This window comes from Pelmatolapia mariae, linkage group LG2, assembly GCF_036321145.2.
Source record: "Pelmatolapia mariae isolate MD_Pm_ZW linkage group LG2, Pm_UMD_F_2, whole genome shotgun sequence".
Classification (NCBI taxonomy): domain Eukaryota; kingdom Metazoa; phylum Chordata; class Actinopteri; order Cichliformes; family Cichlidae; genus Pelmatolapia; species Pelmatolapia mariae.
This window is the reverse complement of record NC_086228.1, coordinates 3828194-3847565: the sequence shown is the minus strand read 5'-3', so window position 1 is coordinate 3847565 and position 19372 is coordinate 3828194. Positions and strand designations below refer to the sequence as shown.

The window sequence follows — 19372 nt, the reverse complement described above, 5'->3', positions numbered from 1 at the left end:
GCCTTTATGATATGACAATTTATCCCTGGGCTGTATAATAATTACAGTCACCATTAGCCTTTCCTAAATCCAGGCAGTTGTATGTCTTTGAGGAGAGGAAAACCTACCTTAAGGGCAGGTATCTGATATTTACTTTCTGGTGAACCTGTAGCTATGCAGAGATGCCTCAAAATGTAAAATACAGGCAACTGATAACTGATGTTGCTAAAACACATTAAAGCTTTTTGAATGTGTTTTGTGATGAGCAAGAGTGCGGCGGCAGAGTCCTCTAATAAGCAGAAGTGCAATTAAATGACACAGATTGGCTCACTTCAATCAGACAAGAGTCTCAATTATCATGCAGTGACTCATCCAGTGGTTTCTCCTAACCTATATTTCCTCCAAACTGGGCTGTCTGCACCGAGGAGTCCTCTGTGGGACTGTCATGAGGTTCCCCTCCCTTTTCTCCTGAAGTGTTTTCTAGAAGATCCCATTGAAAAGTGTTTCCTTTTTTCTGTCAGATACTTGACAGGTTTGTTCACACTGACATTTTCTCCCCCTGTCTGCTCTGCTTCCTGTGTTGCAGCTGACATTATCTCAACGGTGGAGTTTAACTCATCGGGGGAGCTGTTGGCCACTGGGGATAAAGGAGGCAGAGTGGTTGTCTTCCAAAGGGAGCAGGAGGTAGGAAATGCCAACAATGCAGTGATAATTATGCTGTCCTTCAGCTGAAAAGGATTTGACAGCCTTAAAGCATTAACGTTGGATTGTTTGTTTTAAGATAACTAGCAAGCAAGAGGATGTATTTGAAAAGGACAGCTGTAAATATGCTAAAAAACAAAAAGCTTTTGTTGGACCAACATTATGAAGACATGTAACAATGTAACACAAAAGTACTGTTGAAAGCCCCAATTCGAAAATCTAGTCTGTTCTGTTACTCAACATATAATATTCCAGAATCTGTGTAAATATATCATAGACTGTAAAAAAAAAAAAAAAAAAGAAAAAAAAAAAGATGGATGTGGCCACCATGACATCGCTCATTAATTTTTCCTGTGGTGCATTTTGACACCTTAAGTTTAGCACCAACTGAGTGATAATATTTGAACAAGAGTTCAAGAATGCTAGGTTATCGGCTAACTAGTCTGTTAGCTAATTAATCTATCTTAGTGATAATATGGTAGGATTAACTACTATACCAAAAGCACTGATACCAAAGTCCAGTTCAGTTTATCAAGTTAGCTGAGGTTGGACGATAGATGGTGTAAAAAAAAAAAAAAAAAAAAAAAAAAAAAAGTATTAAAATTAACATTTTCATATTACTAAAAAAGTATAGCTTCCAGGTCGGGAAATGAAGTCTTCGCAGAAGTTCCTTAAACCTATCCTGTATACTGTCTGAGGGCCACCAAATGCCAATGGCTGTGGTTGCATAAAAGACTTCTGATCCTATATTTTCCCATTTTCCTACATATGGGAAATGCTAAACACTTACCTGCTGCATTTATGGTTCATACGGAATAAAAAATTAAGTCTTTTTTGTAAATTATTTTATCTGTGGTATTACCCGTTAGCTCATTGGCTAACAACTGTGGTTGTGTCAGTCACAAGTTGTTAGCCAGTGAGTGACCTGCCCCTCCTGGTCATATCTCATTTTTCCAAACAAGATGGTGACCTCCCAAAACCCTCATCTCGCAGCCTCAGAACGGGATATCATTTCCATGTAACTTTTACTTTTCATCCGTGGAGGTAGGGGCTTGATGTAATTGTGTCAAACCAGAATTAGGAGAGGAGATCCCCAAATGCAAAGCTTGACTAAAGTGTTTTATTACATTTTGTCATTGTTCTACTATATGTTTTATTCTATTGTTAAGTGTCCTTGGGTGTCTTGAAAGGTGCTTTTAAATAAAATGTATTATTATTATTATTAGTAAGCTTCCTAAGGGGGAATTTAAGATAAATTAAAGATAAATTACATCTTTTCCAAAATGCTAGGTCTAATATTGAATCATTTACACCTGTTTTTTAATCACGGGAATCTATTGAAACTTTCACCAAAAAACACTGACGTCTACCTGTGCTTCACTTTCTTTTTTTTTCTTCCTCTGCAGAGTAAGAGTCAGCCCCAGCGTCGTGGGGAGTACAATGTTTACAGCACATTCCAGAGCCATGAGCCAGAGTTTGACTACCTGAAGAGTTTGGAGATTGAGGAGAAGATCAACAAGATCAAATGGCTTCCTCAGCAGAATGCAGCATATTTTCTGCTTTCCACCAACGGTCAGTATACCTAAGGTGCTGTAAGAGCAGCACAAATATCAGAATGGTCAAAAGAACCAATAATCTCTCACTGGAGTATGTTTACATGTGAGCTAGTGTTATTAGTCAGGAAAAAGTATCAGGTACTGTGCAAAATGATTCATTTGTCACTTTGCAGAATGCTCAGATTTGCAGTTGATGTGAAAGGAGGTGTGATGAATATCACTTGACCGTGTCTTTTTGACTTTTTGGGAGAACGCAGTGTTGCTTGTTTTGCTTGGGTGAGCAAGTGTCACCTGCGGAAGAGTTTCAGATTAAGGGCTTCATGCGTGGCTGTCACAGCAGGGCCACATATTAAGGCATGTGCCACCACACACGCCGTACATGTACGAGAGCCACAGCAGACAAGCACACACATCAGCTGAGAGACGTCTTGCAGATTGTGGGCTTCACGCATGGCTGCTACAGACGTGCTTGCGGTGGCTGGAGCAGATGGTGGAGAGTCCTGTGGCGATGGCCTCGCTGCTCTGACACCGGCATTCGCAGCGGAAATTAAAAGAGGGGAGAGGAAAAAAAAGCAGACAACCTGACTGCTGCTGCCATCCACTTCAGTAGACCGAGAAGATGAGATGTAACCGATGTTTATATGATGCAAAAATTGAAAAGCAACCCAGATGGCTTTTCCAGGGCATGGGAGGGGAGGGGCGGGGGTACAAACAGCAGCAGGGAAATGAAGTCAACTTGTAGATTGATATCGGTGACATCAGAATCTACGCAGGAGTCGCCATTCATCATCCTCGCTGGCTTCTGCCCAGCTACTTGCCAGATTGTATCCCCAGCCCCCCGCATCCATCTTGTATCTGAGATTCACTCTGCTGAGCCGTGAACTAACTGTATTTTGTGTATGTCTGTGCGCCTGTGTGATGTATCCACCTCAGACAAGACAGTGAAGCTGTGGAAGATCAGTGAGAGGGACAAGCGCCCTGAAGGCTACAACCTGAAGGATGAGGACGGACGGATCCGAGACCCATCCACCATCACCACTCTACGGGTATGTGAAACTGTCGAGTGTCACAACAACCATGATGTCACATACACTGTGGTGAAAATAGGCTGCGACTAGATCACACTCACTTTATTAGACAGTGCACAACATTTGAATGGAATGAAAACATTGCATCGATGGCACTACTTTGAATTAGTCCACAATGAAATGGACTGCAATTTATGGACGTGAAAATTAGAGTCAGTGATTGCAGAAATTTTATTTTCTGTCACTAAAAACCACAGACTTTCTATTTGAGGGGAGGCTGGATGACCGAACGAGACTGCGATAAATCTGATAAATCTCAAATGAATACAAAAATGAAATATTTGAAGCCATGCATCAGTGGTCCGGGTAGCTTAAGACTGGAAAAAAATACTATAGAAAAAAGTAAAACATGACAACTTACTGCCACTATATCCATAACTAATAAAAATGAATAATATTTGTGCTCTGTGGAAGCTGAGATAGGCTCCAGCGCCCCCATGACCCAGATAACAGATAGTTCTCCATCCATCTACCCTCTATTTATTTATGCATGGATATCAGAAATATTTAAGAATATTTGTGGTGCTCAGTTTAAAAATGAAATTAAAAGCATCACCTAGCAGTAGCATCTTTCATTTGACCTTTTGGTAGATTCCTGTTTTACAGACCCCACAACTGCTGCTTGTAACCCAGACTCACGTATTTTGAATGAACCAGCGTTTCTGGAAAGACCTGCACATGGAATCCAAGCAAGAAGAGTTCAGATAAGCTGATTAAGTCAAAATTTAGCATTCAGCCTTTTATGCTATGATAGCCTTTAATCCAGCATAAACTTCTTAGTGACACATGCTGCACGCCTGTGTGTGTCACAGTTGTTTTTTCATTTGTGATCAGTTTCAGTCCCGATAAATGAGAGTCTGACACCAACAAAGCAACCTGCTATCTTTGGACTCTTTTGAACGTAGTCTGGCAGAAGAAATTGAGAATGAGCGATCAATATGTGCGCTGAGATGAACACCGTGAAGGGATCATCCTCTCGCTCTCTCTCGTTTTTATCACTCCGCTACCTATTTAATTTTCACACAAAAGAGGGCACACACAGACACACAGGACTGTGTCTGTGTGTGTCTGCCATTGCAGATTAGTGCTGTGTTCAGCGTGTCTGTCCCTCTTTGTCTGGCTGGCCAGGGGATCATAGCAACCTGGAGGACAGGCCGGGACTGTGGCAATCCTGTTTAGAGGCTGTGAAATCTCAGCAGGGGGAGAAAGCAGAGGAGGAGAGGGAGGAATTCACTAATATTCATCCTAAAATTCATACAATGCTTTAAAGTTTATCATTCAACATCTCATAACGACATATATAAAACATTATAACCTACTGATTTACTTTGAAGTATTATTTTTAAAGCAGAAATGTATAAATATATTATGTTACAAAGACAAACTATCAGATCACAGTGAATCTGCAAGGGGCAAGCTGAACGGCACAACTGTCAGTGTTCGGGGGTTATGGGTTAATATGTTCTGTGTCTCTCTGGACAGCCAGTGAAAGACATGGAAATAAAGTGACATCCATGGAGATACAGGAGCCTGCTGGGCTGCCATGTCTCTGTCAGTGCCAGCAACGGACGAGAGAAAAAGGGAAGAAGCAACCGATTTGTTCTCCTCGCTCCCTCCCCTCTCTTCTCTTTGTCTGGGTTTTATCTGGCCAACGGGGGGCTGCATGCAGACTGGTACTGGGCTTCTTTGAAGCCCGAGCAGCAATGTGCAACTGTGGGTTCTTGTGTGTCTGTGTGTGTGTGTGTCTGTGCAAGCTTGTCTTAATTCTGCAGAGTTCAGTTATCATTCCTCAGCAGGGCCTGGCGATGCCCTCGGGCCATGTCTTTTTTTCCACCTCCTTCGATTTCTCTCCATTTTCTCTTTCTCCATGACACACACACACACAAACAAGAAAGCAGGAGTGACTTGGAGAAAGAGAAGGAGGCGTGATCGCTGGGTAGCTGTGTAGCAGAGAGATATTTGCGGTCTGATTGAACCAACTCATCAAGCAGCCCTTGAGCTTCTGTGTCATTAAGATTTGCGGAGTAAATGTCAAATAAATCCCCGGAGTCATCCGATTGTGCCTCACACACAGACACACACCCACACACAAAACTGCCCAAATGGTCCTTACTAAAATATCTGGACAATCACACACACCGACACAAGCAAAGACATAGATACACTCACAGAAGGCCAGCCTAGTAATTACTACCCTCAAAAACCTCAAGCTGATTTTTCTATTCTTGCATATTTTTCTGCATTACTTTACATTTTCCCTTATATGTTCGCTCCAGGTGCCGGTGCTTCAGCCTATGGATTTGATGGTCGAGGCTACAGCCAGGCGGGTGTTCAGCAACGCCCATACCTACCACATCAACTCCATCTCTGTCAACTCCGACCTTCAGACCTTCATCTCCACCGATGACCTTCGGATAAACCTGTGGAACCTGGAGATCACCGACCGCAGCTTCAGTATCCTCTTGTTCTGTTTTTTTTTTTTTTTTCTATGATTATCATTTTCATTTTTAAAAAAGACAAAAAAAAGAAGAAGAAAAAAACACTCAAAGTCACACTTAATTCTTTTTAATTAATAATGATAGGGTGATAAATAGATTTGAGGTTCTAAAAAATCATTATTATTAACAGTTTGTACATAATATATGTATTTTTTTCCAGGGCTGCATTTCAGTAGTGGCACGATTTTTCATTTTACTCTGTGGGTTACATGTCCACTGTAGTTTTCTGTTCCTTAGCGGTTCTCTCTCAGACATTGTGGACATCAAACCAGCCAACATGGAGGAGCTGACGGAAGTAATCACCTCTGCAGAGTTCCACCCGCAGGAGTGTAACACCTTTGCCTACAGTAGCAGCAAAGGTTCAATACGCCTCTGTGACATGAGACAGGCCGCACTCTGTGACAAGCACTGCAAATGTGAGTACCAGAGCATCATGGGAGCAGATTTAATAAGTGTCTTGGTGTTCAGGTAGACCTACCAGAAACGTGGCTGTTTTTATCTAGCCACAATTCTTTAAAGGTTCACTGAAATACTGAACACCTTTATTCTATTGTATTAATTCATTCCTTTAAGGCAGACAAAATTTAGATACTGGAGAACTGCAAAATTCACGGGACACAAAACGGCAAAAATCGACCATTTCCATTGATGCCTTTATTGCCATTGAGGTGATGGTAGTCAACAAGGGAAATATAGCCCGATTCCAATATTCCACACCTTGGCTGTAAATTCACACTCAGCTCCACCTTTTTTTTTTTCAGCTGTGACATGTGGGCTTCCCCTGCTCAATATGCCACGATTGATAACACACGAATAAATCTTGTAGCGCGTCTCAAACAATGAATGGCCTTCTCCGAAGCTTGACATCACATGGATACACTTTGGCTGAATGAATAATGAATACATTGACATTTTCGCTGGGAAATCAATGGCTTAAGAGCAATCGCATTAGTCCCTCATGGACACACCCTGTTGTTCAATAATGTCACTCATTTCCTCAGACGTATTGATGGATCCACTGGACTCAGCACCAACACGGTCTGTTGAATTTCACATGAGCATCACATGAGAGCTGGAAAAAAAATGTTTACATTTGGAGGCATTGGGCAGTTGAAGTTGTCGGCGTCATACTCTGATTGTTTGGCATGTGTGTGCCATTCCTAGACAGGTGCTTGCAGCAAACACACACACACACAAACAAACAGGCAAAGCAGGCAGGTGCTCTTGTTAGCCTCAGGAGAGGTCTGTTAATACCGACCTACTGTCTCACTGCATTAACGTTTACGGCTCAGAGCGATATAAAGCCTTCTCTCCTGCACTCACACACCCCTCCTTCTTTTTGTGACACACACACAACATAAACTCACAATCATAGTGTATCTCCTTCTATATATATATAAATCTTGGAGGACGCTGCTATCAGTCAGTTTTACAGGAAGGATGAATGGCCGCCGAGGATTGCCAGTGAGCTGAGCCCCAGGACAGATAGAGAGAGGGACCAAACAGCCCCCCTGCCGACTCCCCGGGGACCCTATTATCCACCCGTGGATCTGGATGGGAGGGAGGGCAGGGGCACACACAACACATGCATATATACATGCACACATTACACTTGCTCTTATTCGCACGCATTCGCTGGCGCGCGCACATACAAATCCAGCAGGGCTCATATGGACCCAGCACTTTGACATTGATTTGTTTTTCTTATCCCTTCCTCATCCCCCCATTTTTTTCATCTCTCACGCTGCATCCCTAGTTAGACTCCCCACTGACACATCACAGAGCTATTCTCCAGGCCTCAGCTGAGGAGTGGGATTGAGTGGAAGTAGGGGGAGAATGGTGGGGGATTTTTTTTTTCTAAAGAGAGAGAGAGAGAGAGGGGAGAAAGGGTGGGAGGAAAAGAGAAGGAGGAGGAGGAGGAGGAACAATAACTTGACAGCTAACGATGGAATGCCTGGCTGTTATCCCCAGCGTGCTGGCCTACACACAGAACAGCAGCTGCCAAAATCAATATGAATCATAACCAATATTTACCCACCATGCTGACCCACAACTATCTCCCTAAACACACATGTAATTCTGTGAGGAGATGCAGCTGCTGCAGAAAACTCAGCATCCAGGCATTGTCGTGGCTGTCATTATTTTCTAATGGCAGCCTCCACTGCCCAAACCGAATCTTCCTCCTTGAAGCGATTTAAAGTCTTTAAAGCTGTGTAAAATCCTCTGTTGAAAGATAACGGCTTTTTACATTTTCTTTTACATGTAGACTTTGAGGAGCCAGAGGATCCATCCACTCGCTCCTTCTTCTCTGAAATCATCTCATCCATCTCTGACGTGAAGTTCAGCCACAGTGGACGCTACCTGATGACAAGAGACTACCTCACTGTAAAGGTGTGGGACCTTCAAATGGAGAACAAGCCGCTCGAGACGTACCAGGTACGCTTTTCATTGTGCTCTCATGTGCCTGTTGGATAGCTTGAGGGCTCCAAAGGAAATGCTCCGCTGCTGAAGTTAGTAAATAACCGCTGTGCCCAGATCAAATCAAAACTTATTGATTTCAGGCTTATCACTCAATATAATCCTGTTTCACTGTCACCCTGCCAATCTGTAACCGTGTCATGTGTAGCAATTACCCCAGGAGGGCTTATTGAGCTGAGTGTCCGTAAGAAGACGGATAGTATAGGCGCTGATGGAACCCGGAGGGCAGAACCTCCCACTGTGTGGTCACGGCAGTCACGTCCACGCTGTCTGATCAGGGGAAGCCATCTTAGGGCAGATCATGATTGATAAGGCCATCAGCTGGGCTCAAGGGATTCTCTGACCAGTTCCACCTCAGACTCCACCTGCTACCTAGCATCTTAGCACAGGTCACCAGGTCTTGAGGGATTACTGAAAGCAGAGCATATGGTGGTGCAGCTTATGGTTTCGGTGTGTTTGCCCACCGAAAGGCAATGCGAAGAACTCGGAGGCCTATAAAGACTCATGTTTTTGGTTTTGTTCTTCAGGTTCACGACTATTTACGGGGTAAGCTGTGTTCTCTGTACGAAAACGACTGCATCTTTGACAAGTTTGAGTGCGTCTGGAATGGATCAGACAGGTGAGACTTCTTTTCAGCGCCGCCATCGACCAGATCTACCAACCGCTCGGTCCATCCAGCCACCCCTCTCGATAACACCCCCTCTCTTCTTTTTTCCCTCCTCAGCGTCATAATGACCGGCTCTTACAACAATTTTTTCCGAATGTTCGACCGGAATACCAAACGCGATGTCACACTGGAAGCATCCAGAGAGAACAGCAAACCCAGAGCTATTCTGAAGCCTCGCAAGGTACCATCACAAACACAAGTTATCCTCCTCGCCTCTGTCAGTGAGCCCCAGGGCAGTTGTGGCTACAATGTAGCTTGCCATCACCAGTGTGTGAATGTGTGTGTGAATGGGTGAATGACTTAATGTAGTGTAAAGCGCTTTGGGGTCCTTAGGGACTAAGTAAAGCGCTATACAAATGCAGGCCATTTACCATTTACCATTTTTAAATTAAAAGACATCTGGTTTTAGTCTTATAATGCCTCACCGCAAGTGAGTTTCTAATGGAGAAATGCTAATTATTCACTGGTTCTCCAAAATTGTGATTCTTGCTGGATTGTGTGGATCTGTGACAGTTGATATCTTTTGATTTGTCAAGCAAAAGTATTCAATTTGTTAATTTGGGAACCTGTGATTGACATTATTTTCACTATTTTCTGACATGTTTTCACCAAAGTATCGGTGGCAATCATTGACAGACTCATTGATAATGTAATTAGTTCAGGGTTTAAACGATGATTGTCATAATCGATTAATTTGTCAATTATTTCCTAAGCCAAATGATTTATTGAATATCTATAAAAAGCTGGTCAATAGTGAAATTTCCTGCTGTAATTTTCACTGATTGAAAGTGGCACCTCCAGTCTTTGAGTTCATCTATGATATTCATTTATGACAAAAAAAAAAAAAAGGATTAAGTAAATACCAGCAGTTTTTGTGACCAGTTGGTTTTGAGATTTTAAAGTAGAGGTGGCACTAAAAACAATTCACTTCCCCTCCTTATATTCTGTAAGTTTGATAAAAATGTCCTCACTAATAATCTGCTGTACAAGTCCAGAAATTCAATATCAAAACAGACCTGACTTAACAGTGAGTTCATGAGTGAATACAACACACAAATTAACAAAAGAAATGTGTTTAGTATATGTACACAGTGCAGTCTTATGTTTCAAACTGCAGTAATCCGGTCTTTAAGTGATGACGTGATGAATACTGCTTCCGGGCCCAAAGTAGTCTGCATTTAATAAGGCTGTCATGTGTTTTAACATGTTTTAATGCTTTGTATCGTGTTCTATTTAATCTCAACAAGCCCCTAAAAACAGTCAGTGATCACTGTCGGCTTCTCTCGGTTGTTATTACCGCTAATCACTTTAAAGCTCAGTTTTTAAACCCTTACGATGTAACTACAGCCCAGCCCATGCAGCAGTATATTAGTGACTAACCTCGTATTGTGGATGGATTATCTCAGTGGTTCTCCTGACTGACGTTTGGTCAGTTTACAGTAATGTCTTCTGCCATTCAATTGCATTTGCCCCTAACCACTGGGAACCCTTACGTTAACTTTTATCATGTGGAAAAAAGTCCTCCGTTCGTTAGCGTTCGCCCTCTAGCTTTACTGTTTATGTTACGCTAACGTAGCTTTGTCACGCTAGCGATCACGTAGCACATCATTATATACCAGCTAGCCCAACTTCAGTAACCCTACAAATGTCGCTGCTGTTTAGTTTTCTGTCTTCATTTATGTTGGAAGTGATAGCAGAGCTGTACGTTTTAATTTGTTTCACAAATCGTTCAGTCAGAACATGGCATATTATATTTAGATGGAAGCTAGCAAGCTAACTCCCTGCTAACTTCTAACTCCGTTAAATATCATAAATTCTGTTTTCATGGATGCCTGGATGTTAAACTTAATTGTTACACCTGGTAAAGCAGCCACACTTATCATTTTATTACAGATGAGAGAATTTAGACAGTTTTTAAACTCTCAGTAATGCTGCAGTGATCATTTGACTTAGGGACTTGCAGCGGAGTTTGGGCCCAGACATGGCTAATGACGTCAGACTTAAAGACCGGATACATGTTTTCAATGGAGAGAAGAATCTTTTGTACACACAAAGCTTTAAAGAACAGCTTTAGGTTTAGGTTTAGGTTTTGAAGCACTTTAGGTTTTGCTTGCTCTCATCAAGGTTCTGTTTTCTGCCCATGAAAGACTTTAGATGACTTTAGATTTATGTTCTTCCATGTGTAAATATGGGGCTAGCTAATTTGCTAACTCAATCTTATATCAACTTTGTAAAGTGACCAAGCCTGAAACAAATGTTGGTAATAGCCCTTTTTAAGTCCTATTTTTAGCATTTTGGCTATCACCATTAGAGGTTTTTGAACCAAACTGACCATATCTGGAAGGGTGCAAAGCTATCAGCTATCAGCTAACACTAGCTTGGCTCGTTATCAAGATGCATCCATTTATATCTCGCAGACACAGATACCTAATAAATACAGCCAGAATTTAACTCACCGAAACTGGAGCACGGGCCTCTTAACGCTTAGCACCAACATGGTTTAGAGGTCCAGCTCAGTGACGCAATTGATGCCTAGCAGGCAGCTACAAGCCTAGTCAGCACCCCACCCACCCCCGTCATCTTTCAAATGACTGACATCAGTGAAACGTGCGAGCTGCCACACTCCCACTTCTTAATGCCTCTTCATTTTTGTTGTTGTCCTCCAGGTGTGTGTAGGTGGGAAGCGGCGTAAGGATGAGATCAGCGTCGACAGCCTTGACTTCAGCAAGAAGATCCTTCACACGACGTGGCACCCACATGAAAACATCATTGCTGTAGCAGCCACCAACAACCTATACATCTTTCAGGACAAGGTCAACTAAAGGGCAGCCTGCCCCCTGCTGACCCTGCACCTGTAAGGGGCTGCTGTCTTGAATTCCCCGACTCTGCTGATGACGAGCAGGGTAAAAGTATCCAGTGACTAAAGTGGGGGAAGTGGACACCACACGTTTTAGGAAGCAACAACTTGATTCCTTGAAATCAAGAATGAACTTCTTCAATTTGACTTCTAATTTAATTTATTTAGCCATGCGGACACCCGAAGAATTGTTTCCCATGCGTTTATGCAACAAGAGGATTGCTACCATCACATTATGACGTAGCAGCACTCTGGACCCTAAGGACAGAGGCAGATGTGGGCACACTGAACAGAAAATAGAGCACACGGACAGAAACCAGGCCTACGTGATGGTGGCTCACTGTCATGTAGCAACAGTGCCCCCTGTCTTTTGGTCTGCTCATGCTGCAATCATGTGATCAACCCTGCAGCCTCTACGTGAGGCAAAATTCCTGAACAGCGCAATGTGCTGCAGAAGAGGAAAAGACTGTTAATCTCTGACCCGCAGAAACTGAATTCTCGCTGCCTGTGACACAACACAGTCAGTCTTTCTAGTACCAATCTCGTGTCTCCTTGTGAGACTGCTGTAGTCTGTAATGTGAATGAAGCCCTTCCAGGCTGTGTCATTGGGTTTTATTTAACGCTTTTGTTTTTGTTGAGTCCTTCTCTCGGTCAATGAGTCTGTTTAGAAGCTGTGGTGCCTTCTTTTGGTATGTGGGGGTTCGATGTAGTGGAGGGGAGGGAAGGGTCGGGTGGGGAGGAGGGGTAATGACTACAAGGAGGGAGTGTGTGAATGTTTCAAATGAAATGTTAACTTAGGATTTTTTTTGTTCTTTTTCTTTCTTTCTTTCTCTCTAAAGAAACAAACACACACAAAAAAAGCTCCACACAGGTCCCAAGTAGAAAAAGTGCTTGAATCAATGTAGTCACAATTATACATTAGAGCACTGGTTTCATGCTTGTGAGCTCAGGGGAGAATGCTGTGATATGTACAAAGTAATTGTTGCTCTCACCTTGCAAGTCAGTCTGATGTTGTCAGTTTGCAAGAGACACAAACAAAGTCACATTCATTTCTAAATTTCTTGCCACATTTTCTCTTTATTTGGATAGTACTAAAAATGATCTGTAGATGGTAGATTGGTCGACTCATCGTGCTGACATATTGAATTTAAAACTTGAAATTTTCTTGACCTAACAATGCTAGCATAGCTTTTTTTTCTTTGCATGCGTTGGATCTGATTCTGATGAAACTGACAGCCTGCGTATAGCTATAGATATTTGAACATCTGCAGATCATCTGGGGCACTATTCAGTTTTTTTAATATATATATTAGATTGCTGCAATGCCTTTCCATGTTTCTCATCAGGCTGAAAATGGGTAACATGGAACAGTAGCAGATTGTCTTTCAGCACTCGGCTCTTACCGGCCAACTCCCGTAAAGCAAAGCAGTCAAAGGTCTAAGTGAACTCTGTGAAATCAGGGAATAATTAAGTGTGATTCCTTTAAACAGTAATGTCTTCTAAACAACCTCCTTTGTGACACTCTAATTGAAAAAAAAAAAAAAAAAGACTTTTATAGCTCAGAATGTATTGAAATGCAATGAAATACCATGCAGTCTTTATGCTTACTGGACTTTCTTTTGAATAAAAAAAAGAATAAAGATGTGCAAGTTCAAATCATGCACTGGTGGACTTTCTCTGTTAACACCTGCTGAATCAATTATCAAACCTTAAGTAAGATGTTTTATGGGCTAAGACCATTTCTGCTCGTGGTGTTAGGGCGCCCTCATGTGGACAAAAATTAAGACAAATAAAGGCAGTCCAGCTGATGAAATGGGATTTTCCTTAAGCAAAGTTACAGCTAGGTCCATAAGTACTTGTAGTTTTGTGCCTGTATACCACTATGTTGGATTTTAAATCAATCAATATGCAATTTCCAGCTTTAATTCACTACACATGAATTTCGGGACCACACCTCGTACTACTTATTCCCTCCTACATTTTAGGCTGTTTGTTGTCATTTCATCAGTATTTGCTATGACCATCTTTATTTTTCACCACAGTCTGAACACCCTGAGGCAAGCTTTCTGTAATTTCTTTAAGTGGTATAGACATTCAAAGCTCTTCTTTGGATGTTGGCTGTCTTTTGTTCTGCTCTCTGTCAAGAGGAACCCAAAAGCCAAAAGCATTTCTCAGGTCCTGTGTCAGGCTGAAACTTCCCTACTTCTTATGAACATAGCTTTCAGAGACTGTTCATTTGCTATATATATATATATATATATATATATATATATATATATATATATATATATATATATATTATGTTATATTATATTTTAGGCCTGACACTTCTTTTGTCCTCAACTTGCCTATGAACTTTTCCAGCTAATAGATTCACCTTGTTGTTGCAAAAATATAATTTTATGCCTCTCAAACTTATCTTTGGTATGATTGTATATCAAACTCTAACAAATTATAGACTATAGGCACTCATTGATTCAAAGGAATTTCACCCAAGTATTAAAAAGTGTTAAATTTAAAATGATGTTAGTCTGTGAAGTTCCATTTGAGTCGCTGAAAATGAGGGGCTGTATTTCTTAAACAATTAATGCCATGAGTGTTTAACTTCAAATTCACTGTGGTGGTTTACAAAGACAAAATTCTAAAAACTCTTCATCTTAATCACTGAGCACATTTACAAGATACTTCATCTGATTGGTTCTGGTTGGTTTATTCATATTAATATCTATTATAATTTATATATGATGACATTTTGAAAAAACAAAACAAAAGAAACATTTTAAATGAAGCTTGTGATGATGTCCCAACCACCTCATTGAAAAATCACATACTCTGTCAGGATGTCTAGTGAATGCAGGTCACAGTTTATGGTAGTGCTTTGGCTTTTGTCCCTAAAGCAAAATTCTATCATCAACAGGTAGGCACTGTTACCTTTAACTCTTATTTAAGGAATCTGATTACTGTTAAGACCATAACTTTAATGAATCACTTGCACCAATCCAGTATATTCATCTGTGCTGAGATTTTCCTAATTGGCCCCATGTGGGTGTAGTCTACACACATTTTGCCAGCTGGGGACAGCAGCTGTCAATCAAACAGCATCTTTATAACTTGCTCGAGATGCTGCATCATCGCATCTCGGGATAAACCAGAGGACTGTCAGGTGCTCTGTACACTGCGAATTTATTGCTTCTCTGGTGTTTAAATTTGAACAGGTGTAAATTCCAAGATATATTATTACATTGTTTTTGGACATTTTTCCCCTACATTTCCTGCCTGCCTTCGATTATTTTTTAAAATCCACTTATTATTTTCTTGTGACCAGATCGGCATCTTCTGGAAACAATGGATAAGCTTAGTGGGACCAATGGCACTGTGGTGAACAGCTCTGTAGACATGTGGTCATTCAGTGAACACGATTCCTTCCAGCACCTGGATCCGACTGAGCTCAGGGTCCTGGTGCCAGCTATTCTGGGAGTCATTTGTGTTCTGGGCGCGGCTTGCAATCTCACTGCAATGGTCATCCTGTTCTCTAATGCGCACAAAGGCAAACTGTCTCTCATCAACTCCCTCATTTTCAACCTGATGTTTGCGGATGGGCTGGTGCTGATGTTTACAGTGCCTTTCAGGGCTGCCTCATACTCCAAGACAAGCTGGAATCTAGGCTGGGTGGTGTGCAAGACAGCCGACTGGTTTCTCCAATCCTGCATGGTTGTGAAGAGCTTCACTGTGGCTATCATGGCCAAAGCCTGCTACCGCTACGTGTCAAATCCAAACAAGCAGGTGAGCATACACCTGGGCTCCATCCTGGTGGTGCTCTTCTTCATATGGCTGTCTGGCTGCACTGTCACCATCCCTCACTGGCTGTTTGCTCGGCTGCAGAGAGAGATCCGTGGGCTGGTGTGCGTAATGACGGTTCCTCCTGAAGCCCAGGATTTCATGTCTGTGTATGTGAAAGCGTATCCTCTGGGGGTCTACTGTGCACCTCTGAGCATTGCCCTGATGTATTTCTGGAAGGCTTATGGCCAGTGCCAGCGCCGTTCCAGTAAGAGTCAGAATCTGCGTACACAGATCAGATCCAGGAAGCTCACTTTAATGCTTTTCAGCCTCACTATGGCCATGGCTGTCCTCTGGATTCCTCACTGGGTTGTGTGGCTTTGGGAGCGCCAGATTGCAGAAAAGGAAACTGAAGGAGCTCAGCCCCTTATCTCCTCTCCTCCCCTTCTCCTTATCCTTTCTGCTCAGCTGCTCACCTTCTCTCTGTCTTTGGTAAACCCTCTCATTGTCCTTTCTCTCTCTGAGGAGTTCAGAGAGGGTTACAGGGGGCTTTGGAGGCGCCTCACCCTGCGCAAGCAACCGCCACCTAAGCCTGGACCCCACAACCCCACCACTCTCCAGTCCCCTTGTCCTAGACCAGAGACCTCAGGTCAGCTGCGGGGGGAGAGAAGCCTTCAATCAGGCTGCAGCAAGGAAGCCACCAGGGAGGCTCAGCCTCAGCCGGAGCAAGTCGGACCAGAAGGAGGAGGGAGGGAAGCGGACACCGTGAGTCTTAAAGATGGGAGCGTCTTGCCTGATGTGGAGCAGTTCTGGCATGAGAGGGAAGGTGGATCACTCACACAGGAAAGCGACCCTGTTCCGTGGGAGAACCAGAACATAGAGGAAAAAAAATAGCTACCACCTTTTCAGCCGATCATCACCCGACCGAAGCTGAGAGGACTGCAGAGTGCTGAACTGTAAATAACTGTAATTCGTCAGGTGTGTTTATAATATTATTCAAAGGTAAGAAGTGCAATCAGTGTGAATGTGGACTACATCTATATCTGTGTAAATGACCGAATTCACAATAATGTGTTAGCATTACTATATTTAGAGTAAGGTGATTTTTGGTGGCTGTACATAGAAGCTTCTGGCAATAATGATTATGTAAATTACACAGTAGAACAGATCTGCATATCCTGTATGTCATGGTGTTTCTGTGGAATATTTGCCAGCTTATATTATTTGGACTTCATGCTGCTCTTTGAACATATAAAAAATAATTTTTGCAGCTGTGCAATAACTGCGTGTAAATACTCTCTGAATGTTATAAAGTAATGCTAAAGTAGACCAGGTTTTTGCACAAAAATGAAAAGATCTGTGGGGATTGTTTTGTGATCTAATAAAGACAAGTATTAAAATGTACCTCAAGTGTGGCTGTTTTTGTGGTGTCAAAAATATTCTTGTTATTGGTTTAATCAATGCCACTCTCACATATACAGTAGCATCCTAAAGGGATACATCAAACATGTCCCCAGCTGATCGGGTCATTAAATGTATTTTCATAAGGGCATTAATTAGATTTACTGAAGTTTTATAATTAGAGAGAAAGAGCTGTCGTCTGGACTCACATGCAGTTTTACTGGAATCTCACAAGGAATTCTCTCTTCACTGATTTAAACACACATAACAGGTATCACAGTAAAAGGGATAAACATCATGAGTGGAAACTCTGCTGATCTGTAATCAATTTGTCTGTCTGCTGCTGTGATTAACACTTCTGAATAATCTTCCTCCTCCTCCCTAATGAAAGACCTACATTCTTACTTTTTACATGTAGTTAAATCTCAGGGTTTTACATCCTAAAATGAGGGTAAAAGGTTAAAAAAAGAGAGAGCAGAGGAAAGTTTAGGTTCTAATCACCCTGTTTTCTCTTTCCCCTCCCTTATGACATTTTCCTCTCATTAATCATTTATATTGACCTTTTATTGCCAGAGGCAAAATACATCAATCAGAGCAACACTTAACTATATAACCCACCATCAGTCCCTGGGGTAGTGACCCGACCATAAACACTGAAGGCAACAAAAAGCTAGACCCTCATTAGTGGACTGAAGTTTTCACCTCTGCTGTTTCAGCGGTGAAATAATGCAATGTTACTGCAACACAAAAACAAACAGTAACTGAACATTAATCATAGTTGTTGTACTATCTTTAACAAAAGTACGCAGACGTTATTTACAGCCTTGGTTGTTGGCACCTCTGGCTGTAGCATTTAGTCTGGTAAATGAGCCAGTAAATCTGCAGTTGTGGGATTTTATCCAATTTCAACAGAAACCCCAGGAGCTGCTAATATCTGGCAGGCATCTCGCTTGCTCATTTGGCACAGTTACTGGCAGGTGAAGTGATTTCCAAAAAGCATGTGCACAACAATCAAACTCCAGGCTTGAACCCAAACCTTCAATTAAACTTCATAAGATTTCTTTTGTATTGTTCCAAGATTTGCATGCTACCATTAAATCATTTTATTTTCAGCCAAGAGGAGCCTGTGCACTTCCTCTACATGCTATAATGTAGACCGAATATACAAAATATAGTATAGCTGTATATTTAATGGTGTCATGCACACGTTTTTTTAGTGCGTGCATTATTGTGCCTGATCAGACTGCACCTGCCCAAAGTAACAACTCCCTCATGCTTCTGTGTGATTCCTCAAGACTACAGAGCTTACATACATCACTTGTCATATTGGAAATCATGCCCCCAGTCGGGTGTTTACTTCATAATAATAAAATAATCAATAAAAAAAATCTATGGAACAGATTAACTGATCTTTTTCTTCCATGAGAGAATGGAGACGCTTACTGCATGCAATTAAGAGACTGGCTGTAAACGCGTGCTGATGTGAAGTGACTGCCATTGTCATAGCACAAATTAGCCTCTCAGCGATAATAACCCACATGTCTGTTACACAATGGATAACCACAAAGAAACGGTTTGCGTTCACTCTGATATCAGTGTGCTGATCTACAGTCTTACACCGCATAAACCAAGAGGCAGCTCAACATTATGCTGCAGTGGGGGGAAACTGAGATTGCCTCCCAGTGTCTGCTCCTTTATTTCACAAACTGTAATATTTGATAAACTCAGGTGTTACTAATGACATTAATAAAGATTCTCTTCTAGGTATAGAGCCTTCATTAATTTGATTAGTAGCACTTGTGTTTGCCTGTAAGTGTATGCCATTTTTGGCATTAAATAGTTCAGCCTGAATTCAGCTTATTTACTTTTGAAAGAAAGTAAGCACTAAAAAAGCATTGGTGTGTCAGTGTTGAATAATAAATGTGAAATAGCTTGATAACAGAGTCAGGACAAAGAGGAATTTTCGGGCCGACTGGGCGAAAAGTGAATTTTTTGTGTGTTAAATGATCAACATGACAAGTGGCAAAACAACTTGGGTTTAATGAGGTCATTATACAAGGCAGGGGAGCTTCCAGCAGGAGAGATCCTCTCTTTACTGGCCTCCTGGCTGTGTCCCTCTCCCACTGTGAGGGGAGGCGGGGGTGTCACCCCCGCGTTTCATCCCACAGCCAATCATCATCTCTAATAAATGAACCTCCACAGGAAGTGACATGCTAGCGAACACTAATTATGCTCAGCAGGGGGAGGCTGGCTGCAATTAAGCCACATGCTAAAACCTTTGCCTACCAATGCCTGTGGAAGATCACCTGGCTCTTCAGTCCACAGAGAGTCAACTACTGTGTGTGTGTCTATATGTGTGTGCATGCGAT

General features: G+C 42.0%; 2 protein-coding genes across 3 annotated transcripts in view; both read left to right on the top strand.

Moving 5' to 3' along the window:
* The window catches only part of ppp2r2ba (protein phosphatase 2, regulatory subunit B, beta a), a 39769-nt gene extending 27210 nt beyond the window's left edge, over positions 1–12559 (top strand). The window contains exons 2-10 of one of the 2 annotated variants that reach the window (XM_063490622.1): positions 566–663; positions 2088–2253; positions 3171–3283; positions 5602–5779; positions 6075–6239; positions 8090–8259; positions 8829–8920; positions 9026–9149; positions 11635–12559. In XM_063490622.1, the coding sequence (XP_063346692.1) occupies positions 566–663; positions 2088–2253; positions 3171–3283; positions 5602–5779; positions 6075–6239; positions 8090–8259; positions 8829–8920; positions 9026–9149; positions 11635–11790 (1262 nt within the window). In that variant the 3' untranslated portion in view covers positions 11791–12559. The remainder of the gene's footprint in view (positions 1–565; positions 664–2087; positions 2254–3170; positions 3284–5601; positions 5780–6074; positions 6240–8089; positions 8260–8828; positions 8921–9025; positions 9150–11634) is intronic. The other variant, XM_063490630.1, reaches the window with a different exon arrangement.
* A 2611-nt stretch (positions 12560–15170) lies between these two features.
* gpr151 (G protein-coupled receptor 151) lies at positions 15171–16682 on the top strand. Its single transcript, XM_063484157.1, has one exon. The coding sequence runs from the start codon at positions 15171–15173 to the stop codon at positions 16494–16496; it is 1326 nt and encodes a 441-aa protein (XP_063340227.1). The 3' UTR covers positions 16497–16682.
* The last annotated feature ends 2690 nt before the right edge of the window (positions 16683–19372 follow it).

Coding starts and splice junctions, on each gene's coding strand:
- gpr151 (XM_063484157.1), top strand. CDS start 15,171: ATGGATAAGCTTAGTGGGACCAATGGCACTGTGGTGAACAGCTCTGTA.